The sequence below is a fragment of the Dryobates pubescens genome, chromosome 19 (assembly GCF_014839835.1).
Source record: "Dryobates pubescens isolate bDryPub1 chromosome 19, bDryPub1.pri, whole genome shotgun sequence".
Lineage (NCBI taxonomy): Eukaryota > Metazoa > Chordata > Aves > Piciformes > Picidae > Dryobates > Dryobates pubescens.
In genome coordinates, this window is record NC_071630.1 from 12,796,648 (window position 1) to 12,821,450 (window position 24,803).

Sequence of the window (24,803 nt, forward strand, 5' to 3'; positions counted from 1 at the left end):
ATGATAGGAGGGTAAAAGATTGGTTGGAAAAACTTCTTAGCTGTGAGGGTGCTGGAGCTCTGGAGCAGGCTGCCCAGAGAGGTTGTGGAGTCTCCTTCTCTGGGGAGATTCCAAACCCACCTGGACGTTGTGATCCTGGGCAACCTGCTGTGGATGACCCTGCTTTAGCAGGGGAACTGGACTAGATGATCTCCAGAGGTCCCTTCCAACCCTGGGATTCTGTGATCAGTACCTACAAATTGAATGCAGAATGAGTGGTTGGCTGGAGGAAGGAGATGCAAATTCACTTGTGTGAAGGGGAACCTGTGCTCTTAGTTCACTGGTATCATTGGACACCAGAAATCCTCTTTCAGCTTCAGAGAGTCATCTGATGCTTAGGGAACTACTTAAGCATATTGAAATAGCTCTTACATTAGAAACATGATTGTTGGTTAAAAACCCCAGCAACACAAGAGCAAAAAAAGCCACCAAAATCCCCCAGTAGCTGCAGAGTGGGGGGCACCACGGTGAATACTGTTATAGCCAGCTTAGACTATCCTGCTGAATTTTCTTATCTGTTTCCAGGACTAGTTTGTAGAATGAATTTTTGCCTATTTCCATTTATGAGTTAACACTTATTTAATCTAGAAACATTTCATTATTTAAATAACATGGGGGGAAAAGTGTTATCTGAAAACACCTTCTGATAAAGTCTGATTTTTAACTATAGGGGAAATCAAATAAGAAAATTCTGTTTCACATGGCACAGAACTTTCCCTTTTTAAGATGCAAATAAAAATGTAGACTAGAGAGAAATAGGCAACCAAAGCTTCATAGTTCTGTTGTGTCATAATTCTGCTTCTAGTAAAGGTGGGACCACTTTGCTGCTGCACCAGTTGAAAGAGATGTTAATGATGTTTGAGAGAAGAATGAAACAGAACTGTGTCCACTTCAGAGGGAATTAAGGATATTGCTTAGAAAATGCCCTGACACAACACTGCTGGAGAAGCAGACCACCCTGATGGCTTTAATAAGAAACACATTGGACTCCTGTTTAATTGTGTAATGTGTGTCAGTTAGGTCAGTGTATGTATAGATGTAGGGAATATATTCATATGCATAACACTAACACTGTGCAGGCTGGGCCAGTTGAAGCCAGTTGTAGCATCTAAAATGTTTGGATCACAGGAAGTCACTACGTTGTTTTAGCTTCTCACTTGCTTTTCATGATTGGTATCTTGCAGCAGTGCAGGATAAACAACAAATACTCCACCATGCTGTCTGTCTTAGGCATTATCCAGCTTTTACATACTGGAAAAAGGGTCAGCTCTACTGTTTCTCACCAGTGGATCTGTTTTATGAGCCTCTGCAGGCTATTGCTATTATATAGAATGTTTCATATACAGAAACATTACAGTTGCTGAAATTACATTTTGTATTTATACTTTATTTAGTGTTTTCTTTTCTCCCCCTCCTGCTCCCTCCCCCCAATTTCCCCCTTTTAAAAAAGCTTTTTTTATTGCTCTGTTGTTCTAAACTGTACCCATTTTTCCTTTTAGATCCTTTCTCCCTAATCTCTGTATATTGGTGTTTGGTTTGGGCTAGGTTTTTTTTTGCACTTTGTAATCTTTTTACTCCCTGTTTATAATTCTGAGCTTTCTGTCTCACTTCTCCATGCTAGACACTGTCAGACTGTAAAGTATATATACAATAGATTAAAACTCTGTCACACTTAGGTGCAGCAGGGAATCACTACAAGCCTTTATCAGCAATTGCATCTAGACCTTGGATTCCATCAAGAAACTGTTGGAAAACTTCCCCCAAAATTCAGAGTTTTTCAGATTGGCATTTTGTCCTCTCATTAATATTTCATCAGCTCTAGGAAATGATGAATTTCTGTAACTTGGCTTTTTGTGACTGCACTGCTAATTGTCATGTCAGTCTGCAGACCAGCTAACTCAAGAATCAGTCACGCTCTGGATACTCTGGGGGGCTCGGGGGAAGAGGAATGAGTTATTGGTGGTGCTCAAGCTAGTAATTTGTGGAGAGTCTCTGATATTTTCTGTTTAACCCCTGCTTCTGTTTATCTGTTATATAGGACATTAACTAATTTTCAAGTTCTAGTAGTCTGAAAAGAAGTAGCATGGTTTGTGTTTGCATTGATGAGCTAATCTTGTGGTCCCTGGAAATACTTTTTGCCAACATTTTCTTCTACTACTGTTAAACCCTGTGGACCATAGCTCTTTGGAAATATAAACTGGGTTTAAGGCTGCTCCTTTGAGGGCTGTGGTGTTCCCAGATGCTGTTGTGCAGTTCTCAACTGCCAGATCGCGGCTTAGGGGTAGGATAAGCTTCATTCTGCAGTTTGAAGGGTTGAGTGTAAGCAGACAAGAATTTGCCCAGTTCTGCAGTATCATGCCTGTGGCAGATGGAGGAGTTCAAGCAGGTTCTCTTCAGCTGTGTGCTACTCAGAACCTCTTCTCTGAATCTTACAAAGTGGACTATCTCCACCTGACAGTTTCAGGAGAGCTGCATCATTCATTCCGAAGTCTCTGAGAGTGGTGGCTTGTTAAGGAAAGAACTTGAGAAGAGAGGAGAGAGTCTGCAGAGGTGTTGAGCCATGTTTTAAGAAGAGTGAGAGCAGAATCTGAGAGTTCAGCACATCCTTAAATGGAAAGAAGTCAAAGCATTTCTGTTGTTTTTTTTTCTCCTACAGAAAAAAAACACCATTATTTTGTACAGCACCCTTGAGACAAGCCTTGTGATGCAGCAGTGTTGCTTTTCAAACATGTTGTCTTCCTCAGAGCTGCAAAAGTCTGGCTTCAGTTCCAAATAGCTGCTTCTTTGTGAATCAATTCAATGCTGCCACATGGAGGGAAGTGATAACCTCTTTGGAGGCAAGAAGATAATAGGAGAACCCATTGAGTTTATCTCAGCTCCGCAGTTCTCATAAATGGCATCAGTGCTGGCACTTGCTTGCGGACTTGATGCAAGCACTCTAATGCTGGCTGTTGTCTTCTTTTCTGGGCACTTAGGTTTATTTCTATTACTTTCCTGGCCAGTTACTATTTAATAAACTGAAATAAAGGCAGCAATTTGGGGAAATGAAATAAATCACTGGCTGTGTATTTTCTGTCTCCTTCCCACGCTTCTCGTGTCATTCTTGCATGATACCAGCTATGAATTTAATTTGTAACTGTGATTGCATGTAACTTGACTGGGCATGAGGTGCTCTCAAGCATTTTGTGAGTTCAGAGGCTCTGCAGAAGTTAGAAAACCAATGCATTAAGCCACTTGGACCATCTCTTTCCAGCCATTCCATCCTGTCAATACTCTTCTATTTAGCAAGACCAGCTTGAAGTCTTCACTGTTTGAGATGCAGATGAAAATGTTAAATCTGTGATTGTAAGAGCAGTTTTCTCAGTGAGTTCAGATGTTGCTTCAGGAGTGTATAATGAAAAAGGGACAAGGTGTATGATATCTAAGATGTGCCACTGTGAAAGTTACTGCTGCAAATACAATAACTTAGTTGATCAACTGCTGTTTTTCTCCTAATGAAAATCAAGTCTTGCATGGATTTCAGAAGTTATTACATATTCTTGTAATAACAATCCCCAAACCCTGGTGCCAGCAAGAATCATACAATTGTTTAAGTTGGAAAAGACCTTTAAGATCATTGAGTCCAACCATTAACCCCTCACTGCCAAGAAATATCGGACCATTTATAATCAATGTGTGAAGTGTGATGTCCAAGAATCCTCTTTTTCAATACTGAAGATCCATCCAAGCTGATAGAGGACTCTTTGCAGCACAGTTGTACTAATCACTGCTTTTTTTGGGTTAATTCCTCCATCTGTGGAACTTCTCCAGTGTTTTGACTGTGCAGGGTAGTTACTCCAGTGTGCAGAGGTGGTGTCCTTTTAGGGTCTAATTCAGAAGAATGCAGGCTGTCTGCAGAGGATGCTGGTCGTCGCCCAGCATCACTCAGGCTCAGTCCCTGCATAAATATGCTGATGAACTTTCAATGGACTCTAGACAAGAAATATTTTCTTTGCTCTCAAAGGCCTGTAAATGACAAAATTGCTTTTACGGTGTGGTTTCAGAAGACATGAAAGTATTTGATCCCTGACATTTTGAGAGGAAAAGCAGCTCAGCCACCAAACTCAGGGAGATCAATGCAAAACCCATGTGCATTCATCTGGAAAACGCATCCCTGCATGCGAGGATTCCACAAACCGCCGTGAACGGAATTCCAGAGCCTCGCAAGAGCTTTTCCTTTCCTGGCTTTGAACTTGCTCGTCTCCATTTCACAAGGGTTAAAAAGTGAAGCGAGGAGATGCTTCAAGCTGCCTGCGAGTCAAATGTAAATAAATTGCCGCAGCGTTCAGGTTTCTGTCGTGCCAGGGCTTTCCAAAGCCACAAGCTCCTTCGGAAGGGAGACGTTTTCCCTCTTGATTGGTGAGTGAGTTTTTCTTGGCGGCACGTGCGGCGGCCTTTGCCATCCAGATGGGCTCCCGAGGCGCTGCGGCGAGGGCTTATGTAACGGGGTGTCTCGGGAAGGGGGTGCTTTAAAGCAACAACTCTCCTTTTCCCCGTCAGGCCACGTCGTGCTGCTGTGGAAAAGCTCTTTAATCAACTTCGGTGGCTATCAGAAGTGCCCCCTCTCCCCCCCCCCCCCCACCGTATGTGTGTGTGGTTGTTGGCAAGCAGCTCCTTAAAATCAGGAGCGTTTATTTGGATCGACTGTTGCCGCTTTAGTTTAGGTGATTCCATTTGTTTTGAGCATCAGACGGTGGTTTCAAACGTTAAGCTGATCCTTTGGCAATAAACACCTCATATACTTAGGTACGTTCCGCTACCAAACGGAGCGATGCCTGATCAACCACCTGGGATTGTGTCTCCCAGTGAGTAAAATGAATAGCAAGGTTTTTGCTTGCTGTCTGTGATCCTAAATGAATGCGCTCACGTTTGGAATGTGCAAAGCTAAAAGGCAGATTTAACTGACGGCTTCAAAGCATGATATCCTGTAAGTGCTGTTTTTATTATGCAAAAAAGGAGGTAATAGTAATGATGAGCACATTTAGGTATTTTATTTGGAAGGAGATTGTTCGTGGCTGGGGAAGTCAAACGAGCATTGAAGTCGTTAGGTCCTAATCTTCGTGAAAAGCCTTTTCAGATGAAAACATTTGTGCAGCCTCTGTGGAGTGCTGCCACTGCACTTTTTAGCTGTACAGCTAGAGCTATATAAAATACACCATTTTGCCCTCAAACTGCGACCCAAATGTTGCATATATATATATATATATATATATATATATATACACACATATATATATATATATATGGAGGAAATAAAGCAGATTTTATTTTTCAAGGTATCTTCTTTTATTTACTATATCCTTAGATATTGGCAAGATATTTTTAGATAGCAATCGGTTTTCTTTCAAAAATTGGGGGACAAGCCATCAGTTTTCTTTTAAAAATGGGGGATAAAATAGAAGGAAATGTCTGTCCAGTGTCACCATAGTGGAGCAGCTCTCGTGTAACTTCAAAACTGTAGCTGGTCTGTAGTAGATGACATTAAACCTGAAAATAGAAAGGTCTTCAAAACCTCTGATTTAATCTAGAATTAGTTTCTTGTGGGGTTGATGGATTTGTTTAGGGAGCTAGAAACTTCCCTGGGCTTGCTAGTTACACTTTGGTCATTAAACAGTTACGTTCATGCAGCTGTTGATATTCGGTCACCATCGGAGAGCTATGATCAAGAAGATCTCTGTGGGAATACCTCACGGCCACTTGCTGTAATGCGCCACATGGAACTCGCTTCAGTCAGTGTGCAGCCAGGAACATCCAAAAGACTCTTTCTGTTGTGATTCATTTGCTCACTTCCATTCCCCGGCATATCTTTGGGTCTGCAGTTCTGCTGACCTTTTGTAGCACTTGGCACAAGCTGCAAGAGGAGTGGGAGACTGAGCAGACCTGCGCTTGCAGGGGTAAAAACCGCTGTCGTTTCAGGCTGGAATGGTCAATTTGACTCTCCACTGGATGGCATTATTTGCATGCTCATGGCTCGCTCTTGACGAGTCAAAATCAAACAGGTTCAGCTCTTGGTAAAGTAAATACAAATAGCCTGAATGGATTGCCAGAAAATATGTCTGAAAGTATGTTTTCTGCCTTAGGAGAGGATATATTGGTGGCACTTGGAGTTGTTGGATGCTAAGTAATTTTACTTTCTGGTTTTGAAGCTTCTGGTAGGGTCCTGTAAGACCCACACAGGACATTTAAATATGTAGAACAAGACCCTTTACAGTAACTTTTGTTTTCATGTTTTCTCTGGTTCTGAGATTTATTGCAAAGGAAACATTCAAATACTCTAAAGAAATATCAGGGCAAATTAACTTAGACTAAGATAAAATTAGATAAGTATTTGATAGGTGGAACATAGTTATTATTTCTTTCAGGGACCAGTGCAGTGTTAGAAGAGAAGCTGCACATCAGCATCCAGAAGATTTTACTTTTCTGTGCAACATTTGGTTGAAAAATGCTTTGCATCTTTTAAAATACAAGATATTCTAGGTGTGTTTTGGAGAGAGCAAGAACAGAAAAAGAGATGCTTTGTGCCTTTGTGTTGTGCTGATTTCTCACAACTTCAGAACCCCAAACCAGCCAACAACAAGTAAAACATTCTGGGTGTTTGAGACCCCATCTTTTATCTCAAGTAACGACTTTTAGCAGTCACTCGTGAAAGAGGAAGGGTCTCTTACAGTCAGCCTTTGATCTGGTACACCCGAGGTAGATGTAAATAATAAATGTGGTTCCAGACATCTGTCTGCATCCACCAGCTCATCAGATCTGCAGCTTCAGACGGCAGAAAGTTGTAAGGACTGAAGCAGTGAATAATTTGGTTTCACTTTAATGTGTTACTCGAGAGACAAGGCTGTGTGTGCAAATGGGTTTTGTGCTGTTCCCTGGGTACTTAAAGCAAGCTCATTTCTGAAATGTTTCCTCCTCCTGGAGTAATTTGACCTTACTTGAGGAAAACTTTCCTGGTTTAGTGTTCTGTTGGCATAGAAAAAAATTAATCAGCAGATTGTCTAAACATGTAATTAGCATTTTATAAATGGTTGCTGATTTGTAGTTGGACATTTCTGGCTTTCTTTGATGCTGGTAGATCAAAACACACCCTTTTGATGCCCGACAGTATTCTTAGCAGACAGGTACTTAGTGTGAACTTGGCTTTATTTTGGGAGCTGGTCAAAAATTGCTTGAAATTGTTGGGTTTCTTGCAATAGTCAAACCCTGCTGCTTTCATATACATTAGAAAGGAGATTTGTCATTCCAAAAGGGAAGGAGTGAGTGATGGGATGTTACTCCCCAACTTGGGGAGTTTATAGTTGTTACAGTTTGGGACAAATGGTGCCTTGACCATTGTAAGCCCTGGGATACTGGGGAGTGGGAATGGGACACTGCGTCTGCACTCTCACTTCTGTTCCAGTTATCTTGTGAAAGATGTGAAAAAACAATGTTTAGAGTTCAGTTCCTTAATGTGCTGATGTGTGTGCTTATATAACACCCTCATCATAATGGCATCTGGAAGCCAGGAGAGTTATGCAATATAAGCATGCACTCCTGGGGGGGAGGGGACACCCCCCCACCCCAGTTTTTGGTGTCCCTGAAGTTTGTGTTTGTTCCCTAAATTGTCTGTTGCATGGTCACTCTTCAGACCACTGACTTCACTGTTGTCACAGGAATGTTTCCTCAACATGCCTGACTTTTTCAGTTGTCTTCTTAGTGATATTTATGAGTTTTCTTAGTGGTATTTATGAGTTTTCTTAGTGGTATTTTCTTAGTTACATTTATGAATTTTTCTTACTGTTGTCCTGACAGATTTAATATTCTTACCATAGATAAACAACAAATTTATTGTAAAGCAGTTGTGGTAAAGTTAGCTATTACAAAGTTGCCTAGGATAAGATTCTTTGTGATCTCTGGTCCAAGTACAAAGGGATTTGGTTAACATGGAATTTTGAGGTTTCTATATTATTATAACATAGTTGAGGAGTAGAATAAAATGATCTGTTCTCTATGGAATCATATTTACAGAAATCCTCATTAACCACCTCTTCTGTACCTAGGAAAACAAGAACATTCCTGTTCTTTAAAAGCTGATAAACAGAAAGTTTTCTGAAATACTCAGAACTTGTGACTGTTTTACGGTGTTTGAGTTTTATATTTCACTGCTTAAAACGTTCTGGTTACTGACAGAGGTTTAGTAAATCCTTACTGACACAGGTTTAGTAAATCCTTTTTCAGGATACTGCCTGAATCCTTCTACCAGCCATGTGTGGCAGAACAGGATTTCACTTGTATTTGAGGCTGTTCATAAGTAGCCCTTGAATGTAGTTTGTGCTCTAACATGTGTGCACTCCAGTCCTGAGTAGTCTATAAATGTATAGCTGTTTGAATGTAACAGTTAAATGAAGGGACTGTAAAAGTAAAATGGAAACCATTGCTTGGTGGCTGAATTCTCCTTCCCTTCTCCCTCTCGCCAAGCTTTTCACAGCGCTCCCCATCCCATCTCATTTTAGACCCTGTTTAGCCTGTGGATGAGAATGGTGATTGTCAGGTGACGTGCTTGATGTCCACAGGCATGTGATGTCGGAGAAGCTGCCAAGCTCCTGCCATTCCCCTGGCTCTGACAAGGACTGGGATGGTGTTGCTCTCCCCTCCTGCATCCCTTCGCCCAACCCTAAACACTTCTGAATCCTGGAGGGCGACATCTCCTCCCAGCTATGCAGATCAGACCCTCCAGCTGTCAAACGAGTAAACAATTACTCCTATCAAAATGGTTTCAATATGGTCACTGCATGACCGTAATTACCTTTGAAGAGTCGAAGCCTGAAGGGCGCAAGGAGTAACGTCAGGGGTGCTTAATTTTCTTCTCCTCTGCTGTTCCAATATTTAGTGCAGCAGATTTGGTTGTCATATGCTATTCGTTTAATAAAAAGAACTCCAAATCTATGACCCTTACGTGAAAAAATGCATCTTGTTAGCCAAAGCCCCAAATAATCGCCCCTCTTCGTGATTCTGCGCAGGCAGAACCCGAAGCCCTTGTTTCTCGTTGCTATCCATCATGTTCTTGTCAATGCAAACAAGACTGTTCATCAGTTGCGTCGTTTGCGTTTTGAATGTGGCGTCCCGTCGCTTCTCCTCTAGATGTTAAACGTCCCGTTGAGTCGGGAAGTGGAAGGAGCAGTTAACCAGATCTGTTTGGATCACACGTCGAATGCAAATATGTCTCTATTTTATACATGGGTCCTGTTCCAGGCCCTGCTGGTAATTCTTTCCCTGATCTTTCAGAACGTAACAGCAACAGAGGGCAAGCTGGGGCCACTGCAGTGTGAAGGGCAGCAAAGGGAGCTCTGCCAAGTCCATGAAAATAACGATTTACCTCTTTGTTTTCTGAAGGAATCTGGTGTTAGTGGAGAATGGGAGGCAGCACAACCAAGGGTAAACTGTTGAGATGAAGTTTGGGGTTTAAGAGGCTGATTGGGAGAGCAGTATCAGGACTGTATATTTTTCCTGCACTGGATATTACCAATGCCTTCTCTTCCTCCTCAGTTTGTCTTCATTAGTATTATTTTTTTTGCAGTCTAATACTTTATGTGAATTATTCAGTCTGCTGGCTGACTTCTGACCTTCAAGAATGAGGTGGTCATCTCAGGAACATTGTTTTCATGGGGCTTTATTTTTTTAGTTTCATGGGAACTTAGGCAAAAAAAGAGGAAAAGAAGTACTGTGAGTCTGATCTAGGGTTTGGAAAGCAAAACTTGGTGTGGTGTGATGCACCTGCTGGCTTTTCAGTCCGAGTCCTTTTGTTTTCCTGATGTGCTCACACCTTCCTCTTAAGTTTCTGTGTGATAAGATGTGAGTTGGCTCTTGGTGGCAACTCAAAGTGATTTCAGAATAACCTGATTTCTCTCTGCATTCTTTCTGCAGACCGTTTTGTCTCCCAAGCTGCTGCTAGGACTTGTCTGGTCTATAAACCCACTCAAGCTCTTGCAATTTATTAAATAACTGAGCTATTTTAAGTCTCTGGTGTGTTTTCATAGAAAGCTTTGTTGAGGAAGCGAGGTTCCCAAAGAAAGCAGACTGTGGACCCTTGGTGTTTAAAAACAAACACATCCTTTGTTTTGAACCTCGCTGACAACCATCCGTTGTCCTAAGCAATGAGATCGCTAAAAGCAGTCAGCCATCCTTAGAGGACTTAAATCCTTTCCTCCACTCTTCTCATAGAAGTGCATCTGCCTTCCAAAATCCTGCTGTCTTGTTGCCAAAGTGCTGAATTATATGGCTGAATGTATTTTGTAACATGTTGTATGTGGCTCATAGATCCTGGGCTGCTTACAAATTACACTGCGTCATGCTGCTTTTGACTTCTCTGAGAGAACCAAATCCTTTCTCACTGAAGTATTGCTGCCTTCTCTAGCATGGACCTCCCCAAGTAACATGTCTCATTTGCACTACCTTCAGTGCTGCTTTTCTGACTTCTTTTAGTGTTTGATATACTCAGAGTAAGACAGCTGAAAGCTCTCCTGCATGGATCGTTTATGAACAGAAAATCAGCACACTTCACATTTCTGACATTGCTTGCACATGTTTTTGGGCTCTCTCTCTCTGCTACAGGTAAATTGTATTTTAATGTTGCAGTGAACACTTTATCTACTGAAAAACCACTCCCCTGTCATTAACATTAGATTTTTCTTCAGTCAGCAGTGAACTATTGTGAAATGTGGTTGCTAAAGACCTGATCGTGGAATAACATTTTAGATTGTAACACTAACTGGATAGACTTCTCCATCTGAAATTCATTTAGCTTTTATATCAACTATCTTTGTACTTAAGGGGCTAATTTTCCATGCCTAATTTGCACGTGCAGTTACTGTGGCTGAGTCTGCAGTTACAGCAACAATCTGCAAGCAACAGGAGTTTCATCTGTGCCCATTTTACCCCTTCGGCTGCCATAAATGTTAAGAAGGAGCTTTATGGATAAGAGAGAAGAAATAAGTACATCTGGCTGAACATCTGGGCCTGATGTCTTGGGTCTCTCTAGCCTGATTGCACAGTTTAGCTTGTCTGTTTTCACGAGTTCCTCTGTAGTGATGCTCTCTCCATGAAGTTAGTGACCTCTCTCTCCAGTGTTTCATGGTCATTCCTTATCCTGTTGATTGAACAATAGGTTCAGTTGTCATTGTCTTCCCTCAACAGAGCAATTTCTGGGATGTTTTATGTTACAGCCCTGGCACTCATCTTTCATGACCTACACATCTTGGGTCTCCTGGTACAAGCAGCTCACTGCACCTGAGACTGTCTTGTCCCAGGTAATTCCTATTGCTTTTGATTTCTCATGGGATTAAGTGACATCCTGGAATATCCCGTGGATTACACTGCAGCAGTTAACTGCTTTTCTCTGAGAGTTTTCTTTGACCTACAGTTGGTTCAGTCACTTCTCCAAACACAGCAGCATACAACATCAAAGTCATTAAAATGTAGTTGTGGATGAAATGGAGGCTTTTCTCCACAATAACCACAGAGCACATGTAGGACTGCACAAGCACTTCCCTTCATTTTGACAGCTGAAGCTGTACAAAGAGTTAAGGCACAACTATTTTTATTGGACATTGCTGCAAACATTTATAAACCCATTTCTCTGTGTAGTGCCTGGTAGTAACAGATTACACTGAGAAATGTGGTCTCTGTATTTACAATACAGAATGTGCTTTCCTTTTGCTGACACCCATGGAAAGGAAGCTGTTGCACAGCAGCAGATGGTGGTTCAGTTGATTTTCTTCCTTTCCTACTGCACCTCCCCCACCCCCATTTTGGAGAGATAATGTTAGGCTTGTATAGCTGTCACTTGCCACTGAGAACTCTCAGGGTCTTGAAAGTGCTTTTGAATTAACTTTTTGATGCCGGTGTTTTCCTCCTGTATGTTCTTTACTTCATTTCAAGTAGCTTTTTGAACAGATCTATAAAGAATTATTCAGAGCACTGGAAAGTGAATGTTTAAAGGATGATGATGACTGAAGAGATACAGTACTCCAGTTGACTCTGGTGGATCAGTAACCTGCAGATTGCAGTTTCTGAGCACTCTGAGCTCATTTGTGATGCAAAGAGTAGTATGAAGCTCTCAGTTTCTGCAATTTCTGGGAATTTTGCTGCTGTAGGCTTCAAATCATTTGTCTTCCAGGAGCAGAATGCATCCTGTTGGTAGGACTACTCAGCAGCTTAAGCAAATGCTTCACAGGATCCTATTTGAGAGCAAGATTGAAAGCCCAGCAGGTTGAAAAGATTGTTTTACTTTGCAGGATATGGAAAGCAACTGATCCCAAAAGGAAAATAAGAATCTTAAAGAGATCCTTAAAGCATAGTCATGTTGAGAGGAAGCATTTACAGCTTTGGATTGGTTTTTTTGACTGCATTATTGCACATCTAGATCTGCAAGGCTGAGGAGTGCTGAGGTTTTAGAGAATGTTAACTGTTCAGGTAGTTCTGTTTTAATTCACCTGGTTTGTAGCTTTGGGTTTAATTTTTCAAGTATTTTTTTTCTGCAGCCACGGAGATTATAAATTTCTCTCAACATACAGTGAAATGCTCTCAATTACTGATGCTTTTAGCAAAACATAAACCACTCTGAAACTTGCAGTGAAATGCTGGAAGGATATAGCAAAATGAGGAGGTCTTTGGAAACAGCTGGCAATGCACAACATGTTTCTTTCCCCATTTTAAAGCTATCAGTCCAAACATCGAAACAAATATTTCTTATCATACCTGAAATAGGTTTTTTGGCTTCTGTTTTTTGTTTCACTGGGCTTCCCCTTTGGGGGCAGAGGTTGCACAGGATAATGAGCCTGGCTTGAGCTGGCAGCAAGCCTCAATCTGTAGGAGCTTTGCTTCAAAATACTTAGCTCAGCTCTGGACTCAGCATTGTGTTTGTGTAAGAGTTTGGCAACTTAGCACCAAGTGCTGGAAAGTGCAGAATGTAGCTCTTGAATCAACTCAATACCAGTAGTAATGTTTTCAGAAGATTCGAGTTCTGAGCTCTGTGTTGCTTTTTTACTGGGTTCTGATAAATTTTGAGCTGAGATTTCACAAAGAGTTGGTGGTGGTTTGGTGTTGTGGCGTGGTTTGGTTTGGGGTTTTTTATTGGTTTTTATTTTTGATAGGCTGCATTATGTAGCTTCACAGAATCCCACCCTGGTGGGGTTAGAAAGGACCTCTGGACATTATCTAGGCCAACCACCTGCCTAAAGCAGGGTCACCCACAGCAGGTTGCCCAGGATTGCGATGTCCAGGCAGGTTTGGAGTGACTCCAGAGAAGGAAACGCCACAGCCTCTCTGGGCATTTCCACAACGTTTTAGAGCTGCTCTGTTCTCCCTGGGTGTGTGGCAGCATGTGTCAAGGCAGCATTTTCCTGAAAATATGGAGTCATGCTGATTTTTTTTCACCACCCCTTTGTGTTTCTGATTACAGGTCACCTGTTTTACAAATTTGGAATCACAGAGTCCGACTGGTACCGCATCAAGCAGAGCATAGACTCCAAATGCAGGACAGCCTGGAGGCGGAAACAGCGAGGGCAGAGTCTTGCCGTGAAAAGCTTCTCACGGCGAACACCTTCCTCATCCTCTTACAGTGGTTCAGGTAAAAAAAAAACAATCCCCCCAGACCCAAAAAAACCAACCCCAAGAGGAATGGAAACTGACAGTAATAATGTCATTTCTGTTTTGGTATACTTGTAAATCATTTGGATCTTCAGTTATATTTACAACAGGTGCATGTAGTAACCACCGGTGTGAGTATTTTTATGTAACAAAGGTAAACAGAGAAACCCACATCTTTCACAAGTGAATTTTTGGAGTGGGTTTTATATTGTTCCTGTGTATTTTTTCTGAAGTTGCACTTGTCCCTTGGCAAAGAGGCCCCTCTGTTACAGTGCATGTATGTCTGCAGTGCTCCTCAGGCTGTGTATGCCTGTCGTAAGTGAAACCAACTGTTTGTAGTTAAACCATCGTAGGCCATCACAGAATCAACCAGGTTAGTGCAAGCCAGCCCCACCTCCTAGTACATTCAGAGTCCTTCACAGCCCCATGGGGCTTGTACCAAAGTAGATCCCAGGTGGGATGAGCTTCTAATCCTGTTTCATCTACAAACTGCAGTCACATTGCTGGTTGCAGTGCATGAGCAATACTCCAGTAAGGTGTGATATGTGCATTTGCTCACAGACTGAAGAGGGAAAAGGGAATGCATCTCTAAACCAGTAGTAAAATCCAGATTCTCCAAAAATGAAAGTGTAGAATAGAATAGAATAGAAGTAACCAGGTTGGAAAAGACCTTCAAGATCATCAAGTCCAACCTATCACCCAACACCATCTAATCAACTAAACCATGGCACCAAGTGCCCCATCCAGTCTCTTCTTCAAAACCTCCAGTTATGGTGACTCCACCACCTCCCCAGGCAGCCCATTCCAATGATCAGTCTCTCTTTCTGTGAAGAACTTCTTCCTAACATCCAGCCTAAACCTCCCCTAGCACAGCTTGAGACTGTGTCCTCTTGTTCTGGTGCTGGTTGCCTGGAAGAAGAGGCCAACCCCCACCTGGCTGCAACCTCCCTTCAGGTAGTTGTAGACAGCAAGAAGGTCTCCTTTGAGCCTCCTCCTCTCCAGGCTAAGCAACCCCAGCTCCCTCAGCCTCTTCTCCTAGGGCTTGTGCTCCAAACCCCTCCCCAGCTTTGTTGCCCTTCTCTGGACACCTTCCAGCAAGTCTGCATCTTTCCTAAACTGAGGACCCCAGAACTGGACACAGGACTCAAGGTGTGGCCTAACCAGTGCTGAGTACAGGGGCAGAATGACTTCCCTGCTCCTGCTGGCCACACTGTTCCTGATACAGGCCAGGATGCCATTGGCCTTCTTGACCACCTGGGCACACTGCTGGCTCATGTTCAGCCTACTATCGACCAGCACCCCCAGGTCCCTCTCTGCCAGCCACTCTGACCCCAGCCTGTAGCACTGCATGGGGTCGTTGTGGCCAATGTGTAGAAAATTCCATTGTGAGAGAGACTGGCTTTGTTGAACGTTATCTGACTTCACTGGGATGCTCAAGAATGTCCATCCCCATGTGCTAGCTGAAGAAATTCAACACGTGCAACCTTGTGCTGTCATATGGTTTTATTTACCCTGTTCCACTTTTTGAGTAGAAGGTCGCAATGTTTCTGAAACCAATGTTGGTAAGGGGAGTGAAGTCGATAAATCTTTCTCAGTGTGTTCACACCATTTAGCAGGATGTGCTAAATTTTGGTCCTGAAGTATTTTCCTCTGAAGAAATGAAATAGTTGTAGGTGATTCTGTGTTTCCACATAGGTATGTAGGCGTGAATAATAATAACAAATGAAAAATACTGACCTAAGAAGTGTTCTCCAAGGACATTTCTGGCTCAGGTTTTTAGTATAGAGCAGTGTTATGGGACATTTGTACACCATATATTAAAACCAGGGCTTTGGAAGCCAGCCCAAAGAAAAGGAAGTGAGTTTATTTGCCTGCATAAAATTTTTGGTTGCATGTTAATACTAACCACTGTATCTCATGCAATGAAGGCCAAAACCTGCTTTCAATGGAAAATTTTATGTGCTGGAACTGGGAATCCTATCCAAAATTCTCAAATTAAAACAACTAATCAATGTAATGATAACCATAAGCCGTAGATGTTGATGGCATTTTTATTTTCAGTCTCTTAGCAATCAGTATTTTAGAATAAAGAGGCAAGAGTAAGTGGATATTATGGGCCTGTGCTCATTAGACCATGCTCCTTGACTGTTGTTGAGAGTTATTGTTTTAAAATATTAATTTTTAATCTCCCGGTTTGGGGATTTGAGGAGGCCAATGAATTCTTCACTTCAGAAGGCCAGAAGATGACAAGGTTTAGTGGTTTTTTTTTTGTTGTGCTTAAGCTGAAAACTCAATTATTTCCCTTCCCTCTCCCCCACTAACCTGATTTGTGAGTAAATTGTTCCATGGGTACAAACCCCCCTGGTTTTACTCCTGGGGTTTCAGCAATGTGCTGGCTGAGCAGGTGGGAGTAGCGCGGTGCATACACTCCAGCTGCTTCTGCAAGATCCACCTCGGTGGTTTGGGTCGTGCACCCAGGGTAGCACAGTTAGCTGAGCTGGCATCCAAATCAGCATCCAAATCTCAGGAGTTTTTATTCCACCTGGGTCTCCTGCTGTACACAGCATCTCATCTCCCATGTCCTCTAGGCAGCAGAGGTGGCCCTGTGTCCTTTGTAAAGTTTTCTTTGGTCCTGAAGACAGTGAAGGTCAGCTGAGGCATCTTGGCATGTCGTTGGCAGGGCTGCATAGACTGTGCAGCCAAAAGCATAGAGAACCAGCAGTAACATTGACAGCTGCTTTTGGTAACAGTACATGAAAATGTTCCCATGGATTCAGAGCCTTTTGTTAATTTTCTCCAAAATACTGCTTTTGCTCAGGATGCCGTTGGCATCCTTTTCTGGGAGGCTGTAAAGATGTCAGATGAATTCACTGCTACGTTCACACCCGCTGTGAAAAAGCTCCTAGGGAACCAGACCACTTCTCTGAATCAGGTGGTCCTTTGAAAAACTAATTTCCATCCCAAATTCAGGTGGGAGTGATATTTTACCTAGAGAGAGAAGAGGAAGTACAAGGCAAAACATGAGAGTGGGTTGAAAGGCTGATGGACCATACAGGGAAAAGAAAGAGAAGAAAGGATGCGAGGAATAAAAAGCTAGATGCAGACATGTTTAAAAAGGTAACTTTTGCATGGCAGGGCTGCAATTCCACAGCACTCTTCAGGTAACTTCATGAAGTGCTCAGACTTTGCCTTTGTGGTTTGACATCTCTGGAAGCCCTCAGTGGAATTACAGCATCATAATTCACAGGCATCTGTTCCTTATTATACACACTGTATAGTGGATGTAGCAGGAGCCCTGCTGCCAGCTAGCAGGAAAGAGAAGTAATATTTCACAGCTCTGAAGTAAAGGAGGTCTGTATTTCACAGTTATGACAACAGAGCTGTCAAATATGGCTCTGTGAAGTGTTACATATGAACCCAGACTGTTTTTATGGTAGCATTTGTTGCAGGGGGGCAATTTAAGGTGAGCCCTGAATGGGCTGAAATTCGGCTACCTGAAGAACTGTCTTTTCCTCTATTGTTAGTTTTAGCTGGTAAGGTCAGCTTCTGGGTGCATTCTGGCAGCCTTCCACCCAGCTCTTTTCAGGAGGATACCTGGGCTTGCTGTCAGGTGTTGTTCTGTGTCAGTTCCCATACAACAGGTTGTTTAACTGTTGGGAGGAATAGCTGCTGCTTACAAAAGACAGAAAGAAAAGCCCCCGAGAAGGTTGTGAATGGCTACTGTGGCATGTCTGTGCTGTGAAAGCTGTGAGGAGAAGCAGATCAGTTCCTTGTATAGGGTCCTCTGGACTGTTCTGGGCTCTGGCTTTGGCACCACTCACTCAGCATGAGGCTGTGAGAGTTGTGTTCCAAGAATCTGTAATTATTCCATTTGATTAGGGAATTCAGTAGAGCATGGTTGTGAGAGTAGGGAGGTAGCTGAACACCTGAAGGGAAGTGAAGGTTTAGTTAAAACATGGGAGTCACACATTTCATTTCACCTCTTCTAAACCAGCACAAGGGGAGATTTTGTGTGAGGGGAAAAAATTTTATACACACACTAGAAGCAGCTTAAATATTAGAATCCTAAGCAGTTTGCAGAAGTGCCTAAACCCACTGACTCTGACCTAAATGATGATAATTTGCCAAGGATGTTGCAGGGCTCGCCCAAGAAGATGTTCTAGGTATGTGTTGGTCTCTTATCCCAAGTAACTAGTGATAAGATGAGAAGAAATGGCCTCAGGTTGTACCAGGAGAGGTTTGGATTGGATATGAGGAACAATTTCTCTACTGAAAGAGTGGTCAGGCATTGGAACAGGCTGCCCAGGGAAGTAGTGGAGTTGCCATCTGTGGAGGTGTTCAGGAACCATGTAGACATGGCACTTGGGGTCATGGTGGTGTTGGGTTGATGGTTGGACTTGGTGATTTCAGAGGTCTTTTCCAACCAATACAATTCTATGTATTCCTGTAGCTTTCAGGAAGCTCTCCTCTTTTAAGGTCCATGTTGCCATCATCAGATGCCTCGCTTAAACACATAGTGTCCCAGCGTCTGCTGTGCAGCTGAGCTGCTCTGAAAACATCATTAAGAGGTTTAAATATGATTGCAATGTCCTGAACGTGAGTGAACGAACACCACGTTCCCTGTAGCAACTTTTTCCAGAGTCTGGTAAGGTTTTTTCCACTTCTGAGCTTGTGATTGGAAGTATTTCATAGGAAGACTGTGACCAAGAGGTGTGTTAACAACAACAGATCTCCAAGTACTGTGTTTGATTGGCTTGAAGTAATACTGTTCTTCAGCTAGGTGCTGATACCAGCAAGATAGCTTTGGTATGGTGTAGTATAATAATTAGCACAAATGTATTGGCACTTTCTGGAAGTGTTGCACAGGAGCACCATTCTTGGATGTTAAAAGTATTCCTGTGGACACAGAGCTGTTAGAGGAGGTCCAGAGGAGGGCCACAAAGATGATCCAAGGGCTGGAACACCTTTGCTATGAGGACAGGCTGAGGGAGCTGAGGTTGTTCAGCCTGGAGAGGAGAAGACGTCTGGGAGGGACCTTACAGCTGCCTTCCAATACATGAAGGGATTCTACAGGAAGGCTGGGGAGGGACTTTTTGTAAAGGTGTGTAGCTGTAGGACAAGAGGGAATGGTTTTAAGCTGAGGGAGGGTAGGTTCTTCAGTACAGGGGTGGTGAGACTCTGGAATGGACTGCTCATGGAGGTTGTGGAAGCCTCCTCCCTGGGGAGTGTTCAAGACCAGGTTGGATGAGGCCTTGAGAGATGAGTCTAGTTGAGAAGTGTCCCTGCCCATGGTGGGGAGGTTGGAGTAGATGATTTCTGAGGCCACTTCCAACCTAAGCCATTCTGTGATTCTATGTTCATTAAAAATAATACTTTTGTTAGTGCTGAAATAATCTCAAATCAGCATGGTGACTGCCCTGCTGGCCATCCTCCCCTCTGCATTAGGGGACTTACTTTTCCAGAGCTGCTTTTTAGGAGCAATTAATTTTCTTCATTTAAAAAGAAATAAATAGACTGGAACTCGTGTGTCTGTGACCTGACTGGTTTCTCTGGCTCTGAGGAATCTTGAGGGTGGTTGCACACAGTAATAGGTTGCCTGGAGAAGCTGTGGAGACACAATCATAGAATCGTTTTGGTTGGAAAAGGCCTCTAAGATCGTTGAGTCCAACCACCAACCCAACAACACCATGGCCTCGAAACCATGTCTCAAAGTGCCATGTCTCCATCCTTGGAGGCAGTCAAAATCCATGTGGACACCAGTCTGAAGCACCTAGTTGTGTTTCCCCATGCTTTGACGAAGGACGCTTAACAAGATAACCTCCAGAGGTCACTTCCAACCTCACACATTCTGTGGGTTTTATGTTTTTTTAATGGGTTACTGCACACACAGTTCTGAATTACTTACATCTCCAGCAGATTGCTGTTCTTGAGCCTCATTCTTTTGTACTTGTTGGACATGTCAAAACTTTGAAGTTTTTTTTCTGCTTGTTGTGCCTACAAGTTTGTGTAGCATAAACAGATAACAGATTTCCTCTCTGCTGTGTTTATCATATGGAAAAATTAGCAATGCAAAGATGCAGAAAAGCAGGAGGCTGAGCCCATTGTCCTTACATAGCCTTACAAGGGTTTGGCATTGAAATTCTGTGATAGTGTTCAAGTGGTAAGAGCTCGAGAGGAACTAATGTGCAGACAAAAACATGTCTAAGGAAGGTGGTAGGAGAAGATGAAAGAATCTCTCTTCTCTGCCCTTCACTCCCAAAGATATTAATTGAGATTGTTCTAATTTAATTGGCTTTACAATAGCCATAAGATTTATGGGCTGCACAAAGTTGTTGTGTCAGGCTGCTGTATTGAGAGGCAGAAGGTGGTGTTCCTTATTTCCTGTATTTCCATATGGCTCCCCAGCGGAGAAAGGCCTGGAGGTGCTGAGTGACAGTGGCTGAATATGAGTCAGTGTGTGCCCAGGTGGCCAAGAAGACCAAAGGCATCCTGACTTGGATCAGGAATAGCATGACCAGCAGGACTAGGGCAGTGATTGTCCGCCTCTGCTTGGCACTGGTGAGGACACACCTCAGATACTGCTTTTGGTTTCAGGCCTCTCACTCCAAGAAGGACATAGGAGTGCTGGAGCAGGTCCAGAGAAGGGCAACAAAGTCTGGACCACAAGTGTCATGAGGAACAGCTGAGGGATCTGGGTTTGTTCCACCTGGAGAAAAGGAGGCTGAGGGGAGACCTTCTGGCTCCCTACAACTCCCAGAAAGGAGGTTGGAGCTGGGTGGGGAACAAGTGTTCCTAAGGAACAAGTGACAAGACAGGACAGGCCTCAAGTTGCACCAGGGGAAGTTTAGGCTGGCCATTAGAAGAAACTTCTTCACTGAAAGGGTTCTTAAATGCTGGAACAGCCTGCCCAGGGAGGTGGTTGAATCCCCATCCCTGGAGGTGTTTAAAAGACACAGAGATGTGGTTCTGAGGGTCATGGTTTAACACCAGAGCTGGTAGAGTTAGGTAATTGTTGCCCATGATGATCTGAAAGGTTTTTTCTAACTAAGGTGCTTCCGTCATCCTATGGTTTACTCTCTCCTGTTTGGCTTTTGTTGGAAGTGAGATATTAATTGCAGTGGTTTGCTCTGCTCTTCTCAGAGCCAAGAGCTTGGTCCTGGGTGTGTGTTTGTCTCTTTTTCTGACAAGGGTTGCACACATGGCTGCCATGATAATTCTGCTAGAGATTCTTTTTAAAGACGTTAGCAGTCTGGGGAGGGCAGGCGGGAGGAAATGAGGTTTTGGGGAGGAGGATTAATTGAAGAGTGCCATCTCCCTTTCTTTTAATTTCTCTTAAGATTGTTAAAGCTGTTATCACATTTTTCCATGTTGGAATTTTTAATTAGTTCTATGACTCTGGGATTTCTATGTAGATTTAGGCCGAAGTGCTCAGCCTCTGCCGAGATGTCACACACAGAAATGGTCATGCAGCCAAATCTTCAAAGCTGCTCTGCAAAATGGGAGGCAGTGAGCAGTGGATGAGTCAGGTCGAGATAATGGTTTACAGTTTCACTTCTAGTAGTTGTTCTGTCATGCTGTTTTTCCTGCTTTTTTGGGGGTTTTTTGAGAACTGCTTTGCTCCATCTGCCCATTAACCTCTCCTTGCTAGGACTACACATGGAGGAAGCATGAAAATGCGTGCTGGTTTGTAAGCAGAGGTGTGAGCTGGGAGAGCCATAGACAGAGCCATAGACTAAGAAAACAATCACACCACAGAAAGAGAGTAAACATGAATCCCCTCTGCTACAGAATCTGCACCCTCTACATTTCCTTCCAAAATGAGAAGCCAGATGCTTGACTGATAAATCTAAAGTGGAATACAAAAGAATTAGAAAATGCCAAAGGTTTTGCCTTTGAAGTGAGGAGTTTAAAAACTGATCTCGGCTGAGAATTAATGACACACATTCTTGAAACAGTCACAAATTGCATTTGTCTGACAAATCTAATCTTGCTCGGCAATATCTGAGGAAGATTAGCTCTCAGAAGTGTGACAGAACTGCTTCAGTAGGGATGATTCTGTCAACTCGTGAACGTTCATCTGAGAAGACAAACTCACATAAGCTGAATTTTCTTTGACTCTTGCAGTAAACAAAATCTAAGAGATCCAGCCTCAATGTGGGAGGAAAGGATTTTTCAGCAGTCAGGGTTTTTCTCCCCCACTGTATCACAACTGGAGGACACAGTCTCAAGCTGTGCCAGGGGAGGTTTAGGCTGGATGTTAGGAAGAAGTTCTATACAGAGAGAGTGATTGTCCATTGCAATGTGCTGCCCAGGGAGCTGATGGAGTCACCATCACTGGAGGTGTCTAGGAAGAGACTGGATGGGGTGCTTGGTGCCATGGTTTAGTTGATTAGATGGTGTTGGATGACGGGTTGGACTTGATCTCAAAGGTCTTTTCCAACCTGGCCTGTTCTATTCTGTGGGTGACTCCAAAGGTATTCCATCGAGTAGAGGGTGCTTTGGGAACACCATGGATAAGGTGCTCTGTAATATCACTGCATGAGCTGCTCAGTGCCTGTCAAAGTACCCTTTTGTAACCAGTGCAGTGGAAAATTTCAAAGCAGAGCTCAGCTGCCAGGGATTCTCTAATATATCAAAGTAGTAAATGTGAGGCTCGATAGTTTACATGATAGTGATTTATAACTGCTGACATATCCTCTAGTCAAGCTGTGTGCTATTCATGTTTGTGTTTGTTTTTAATGGGGCATGTTTAAAAATGGATAAATATTACTTTTGTCTGGTCAGAGATTTGGGGGGGGGGAGCACACAATACTTACAAAAGGATGTTTTGTTTTTAGACACTGTTGAATCTTCTCTCTTCATAAGGAAAAAACCAAACCCAGAGGCACTAAAATCCCACCATAAAAAAAACCCCAAACCCCAACTGTGGTTGTTGCAGTGCAGCCAAACTGAGATCTATTTATAAGAGAGCATGTGAGATGTACAGTATGATTGTATTCAGTCTGTGAGTCCTGTTCTCACATCTGAGAAGCGTCCTAAATCCTGCTGAAATTATGAATTCTGTTGAATGATCTGTGAAGCAAAAGATGCTTTACAAATAAAGGCTTTGGGGCTCCACAGTTAGAAACTTATTTCACTCTGTGCATATTAGAGATAGATATATATATATATATATGAGAGACTTTTTTATTGCATAACTTGGGAAATGAATACTTACTATAAAAGCCAATTGTGTTTTACACAGAATCACAGAACAGCACAGAACATTAGATGTTGGAGACCTCAAAAGCTCATTGAGTCCCATTCCACCTACCCCACCCAGCAGAGCAGGATCACCTAGAGTAGGTCACATAAGAACTTGTCCAGGTGGGTTTTGAATGTCTTCAGAGAAGGGATACTCCACAACCTCTCTGGACAGCTCATTCCTGTGTTTTGTCACCCTCACAATTAAAAAGTTTTACCTTATGTTCATATGGAACCTTCCATCCTCCAGCTTGCACCCATTGCCCCTTGTCATGTCACTGGGCATCTCTGAGAAGAGCCAGGCACTGTAGTTTGTGTAATGGGAAATTTTAGCAGGAAAAGTCCTGCTAGAAGGTTGTTAGATCTGTAAGTGAAAAACACATCTTAGCCTGTTGGTATCCCAACTCCTGTTCTACTGTTTGGTGTTTACATCCACTCTACACATGCTTGAGCCTATAAAATTATCTGTGTTGTGCACTGTGAGTGTACACACACACATCTGAATCACGGAATAATTTAGGTTGAAAAGGAATCTGTAGTGGGGGGATGCCCCTCCTTACTGAAGGGGGCCGGACTGGAGGTCCCTTCAACCCAGTGTGTGCTGTGACACTACAGTTCCAGAGCACAGCCTTCTGCTTTGCTCAGTGACCACACAGATGTGCTGCTTGTAGCTCTGTATTTGCAGATTGTTAGCATCATTAGAGCTGCCTAGTTGGATGTTAGGCAACTAAACGTTTCAGCAAATAAGTAAATACTGGCTTGGTGGTTTTGAGTCAGTTTCCAGTTCCCATGTTTAGATGTAAACCTCAAAATTATCTTCTTACACAAACATTTGCAGACAGGATGAAAAAAAACCCCACATGGCTCATTTTATTGAAGACTATTTCCATTAAAATATTTGTATGAGTGGATCAAGTTAATTCTTGCAAAACTAACATTCTCTTTTCAGTATAAATCTGAAGAGTATTAACTAGAGGTATTTAGCTTGTATGAAACATGACTTCCTGCTGTGCTGGTTCAAAAAAAACCCCTCAACCATCATTTTAAGCCCCAAAATGTATCAGCCCTCAGTCATCGCTGAGCAAGATGAAGCTTATCAAGTGCTTCCTGGCCTGTATCAGGAGTAGTGTGGCCAGCAGGAGCAGGGAGGTCATTCTGCCCCTGTACACTGCACTGGTTAGGCCACACCTTGAGTCCTGTGTCCAGTTCTGGGCTCCTCAGTTTAGGAAAGATGTTTACTTGCTGGAAGGTGTCCAGAGAAGGGCAGAAAAGCTGGGGAGGGGTTTGGAGCACAGCCCTGTGAGGAGAGGCTGAGGGAGCTGGGGTTGCTTAGCCTAGAGAAGAGGAGGCTCAGGGGAGACCTTATTGCTGAAGGGAGGTTGTAGCCAGGTGGGGATTGGTCTCTTCTCCCAGGCAGCCAGCACCAGAACAAGAGGACACAGTCTCAAGCTGTGCCAGGGAAGATTTAGGCTGGATGTTAGGAAGAAGTTCTTCACAGAAAAAGAGATTGCCCATTGAAATGTGCTGCCCAGGGAGGTGGTGGAGTCACCATCACTAGAGGTGTTTAAGAAGAGACTGGATGGGGCACTTGATGCCATGGTTTAGTTGATTAGATGGTGTTGGGTGATAGGTTGGACTTGATCTCGAAGGTCTTTTCCAACCTGGTTAATTCTATTCTAAATTCTATTTTATTCTGTTCTTCAAGCAATACAAAAAAAATCTTTTGAGGGAATGAGATAATTTCCTATAAAATATCTACAATAGACACTCTTAAATATTTTCATTGTAGTTTCATAGAATCATAGAATGGGTTGGGTGGGTTGGTAGGGACCTGCAAAGCTCATCTAGTCCAACTGTCC

General features: G+C 43.0%; 1 protein-coding gene across 2 annotated transcripts in view; it reads left to right on the forward strand.

Moving 5' to 3' along the window:
* Positions 1-24,803, forward strand: part of BANP (BTG3 associated nuclear protein) — a 164,217-nt gene that overhangs the window by 55,499 nt on the left and 83,915 nt on the right. For both annotated transcript variants that reach the window (XM_054170127.1, XM_054170128.1), the window contains exon 8: positions 13,514-13,681. In XM_054170127.1, coding sequence (XP_054026102.1) covers positions 13,514-13,681 — 168 coding nt within the window. The remainder of the gene's footprint in view (positions 1-13,513; positions 13,682-24,803) is intronic.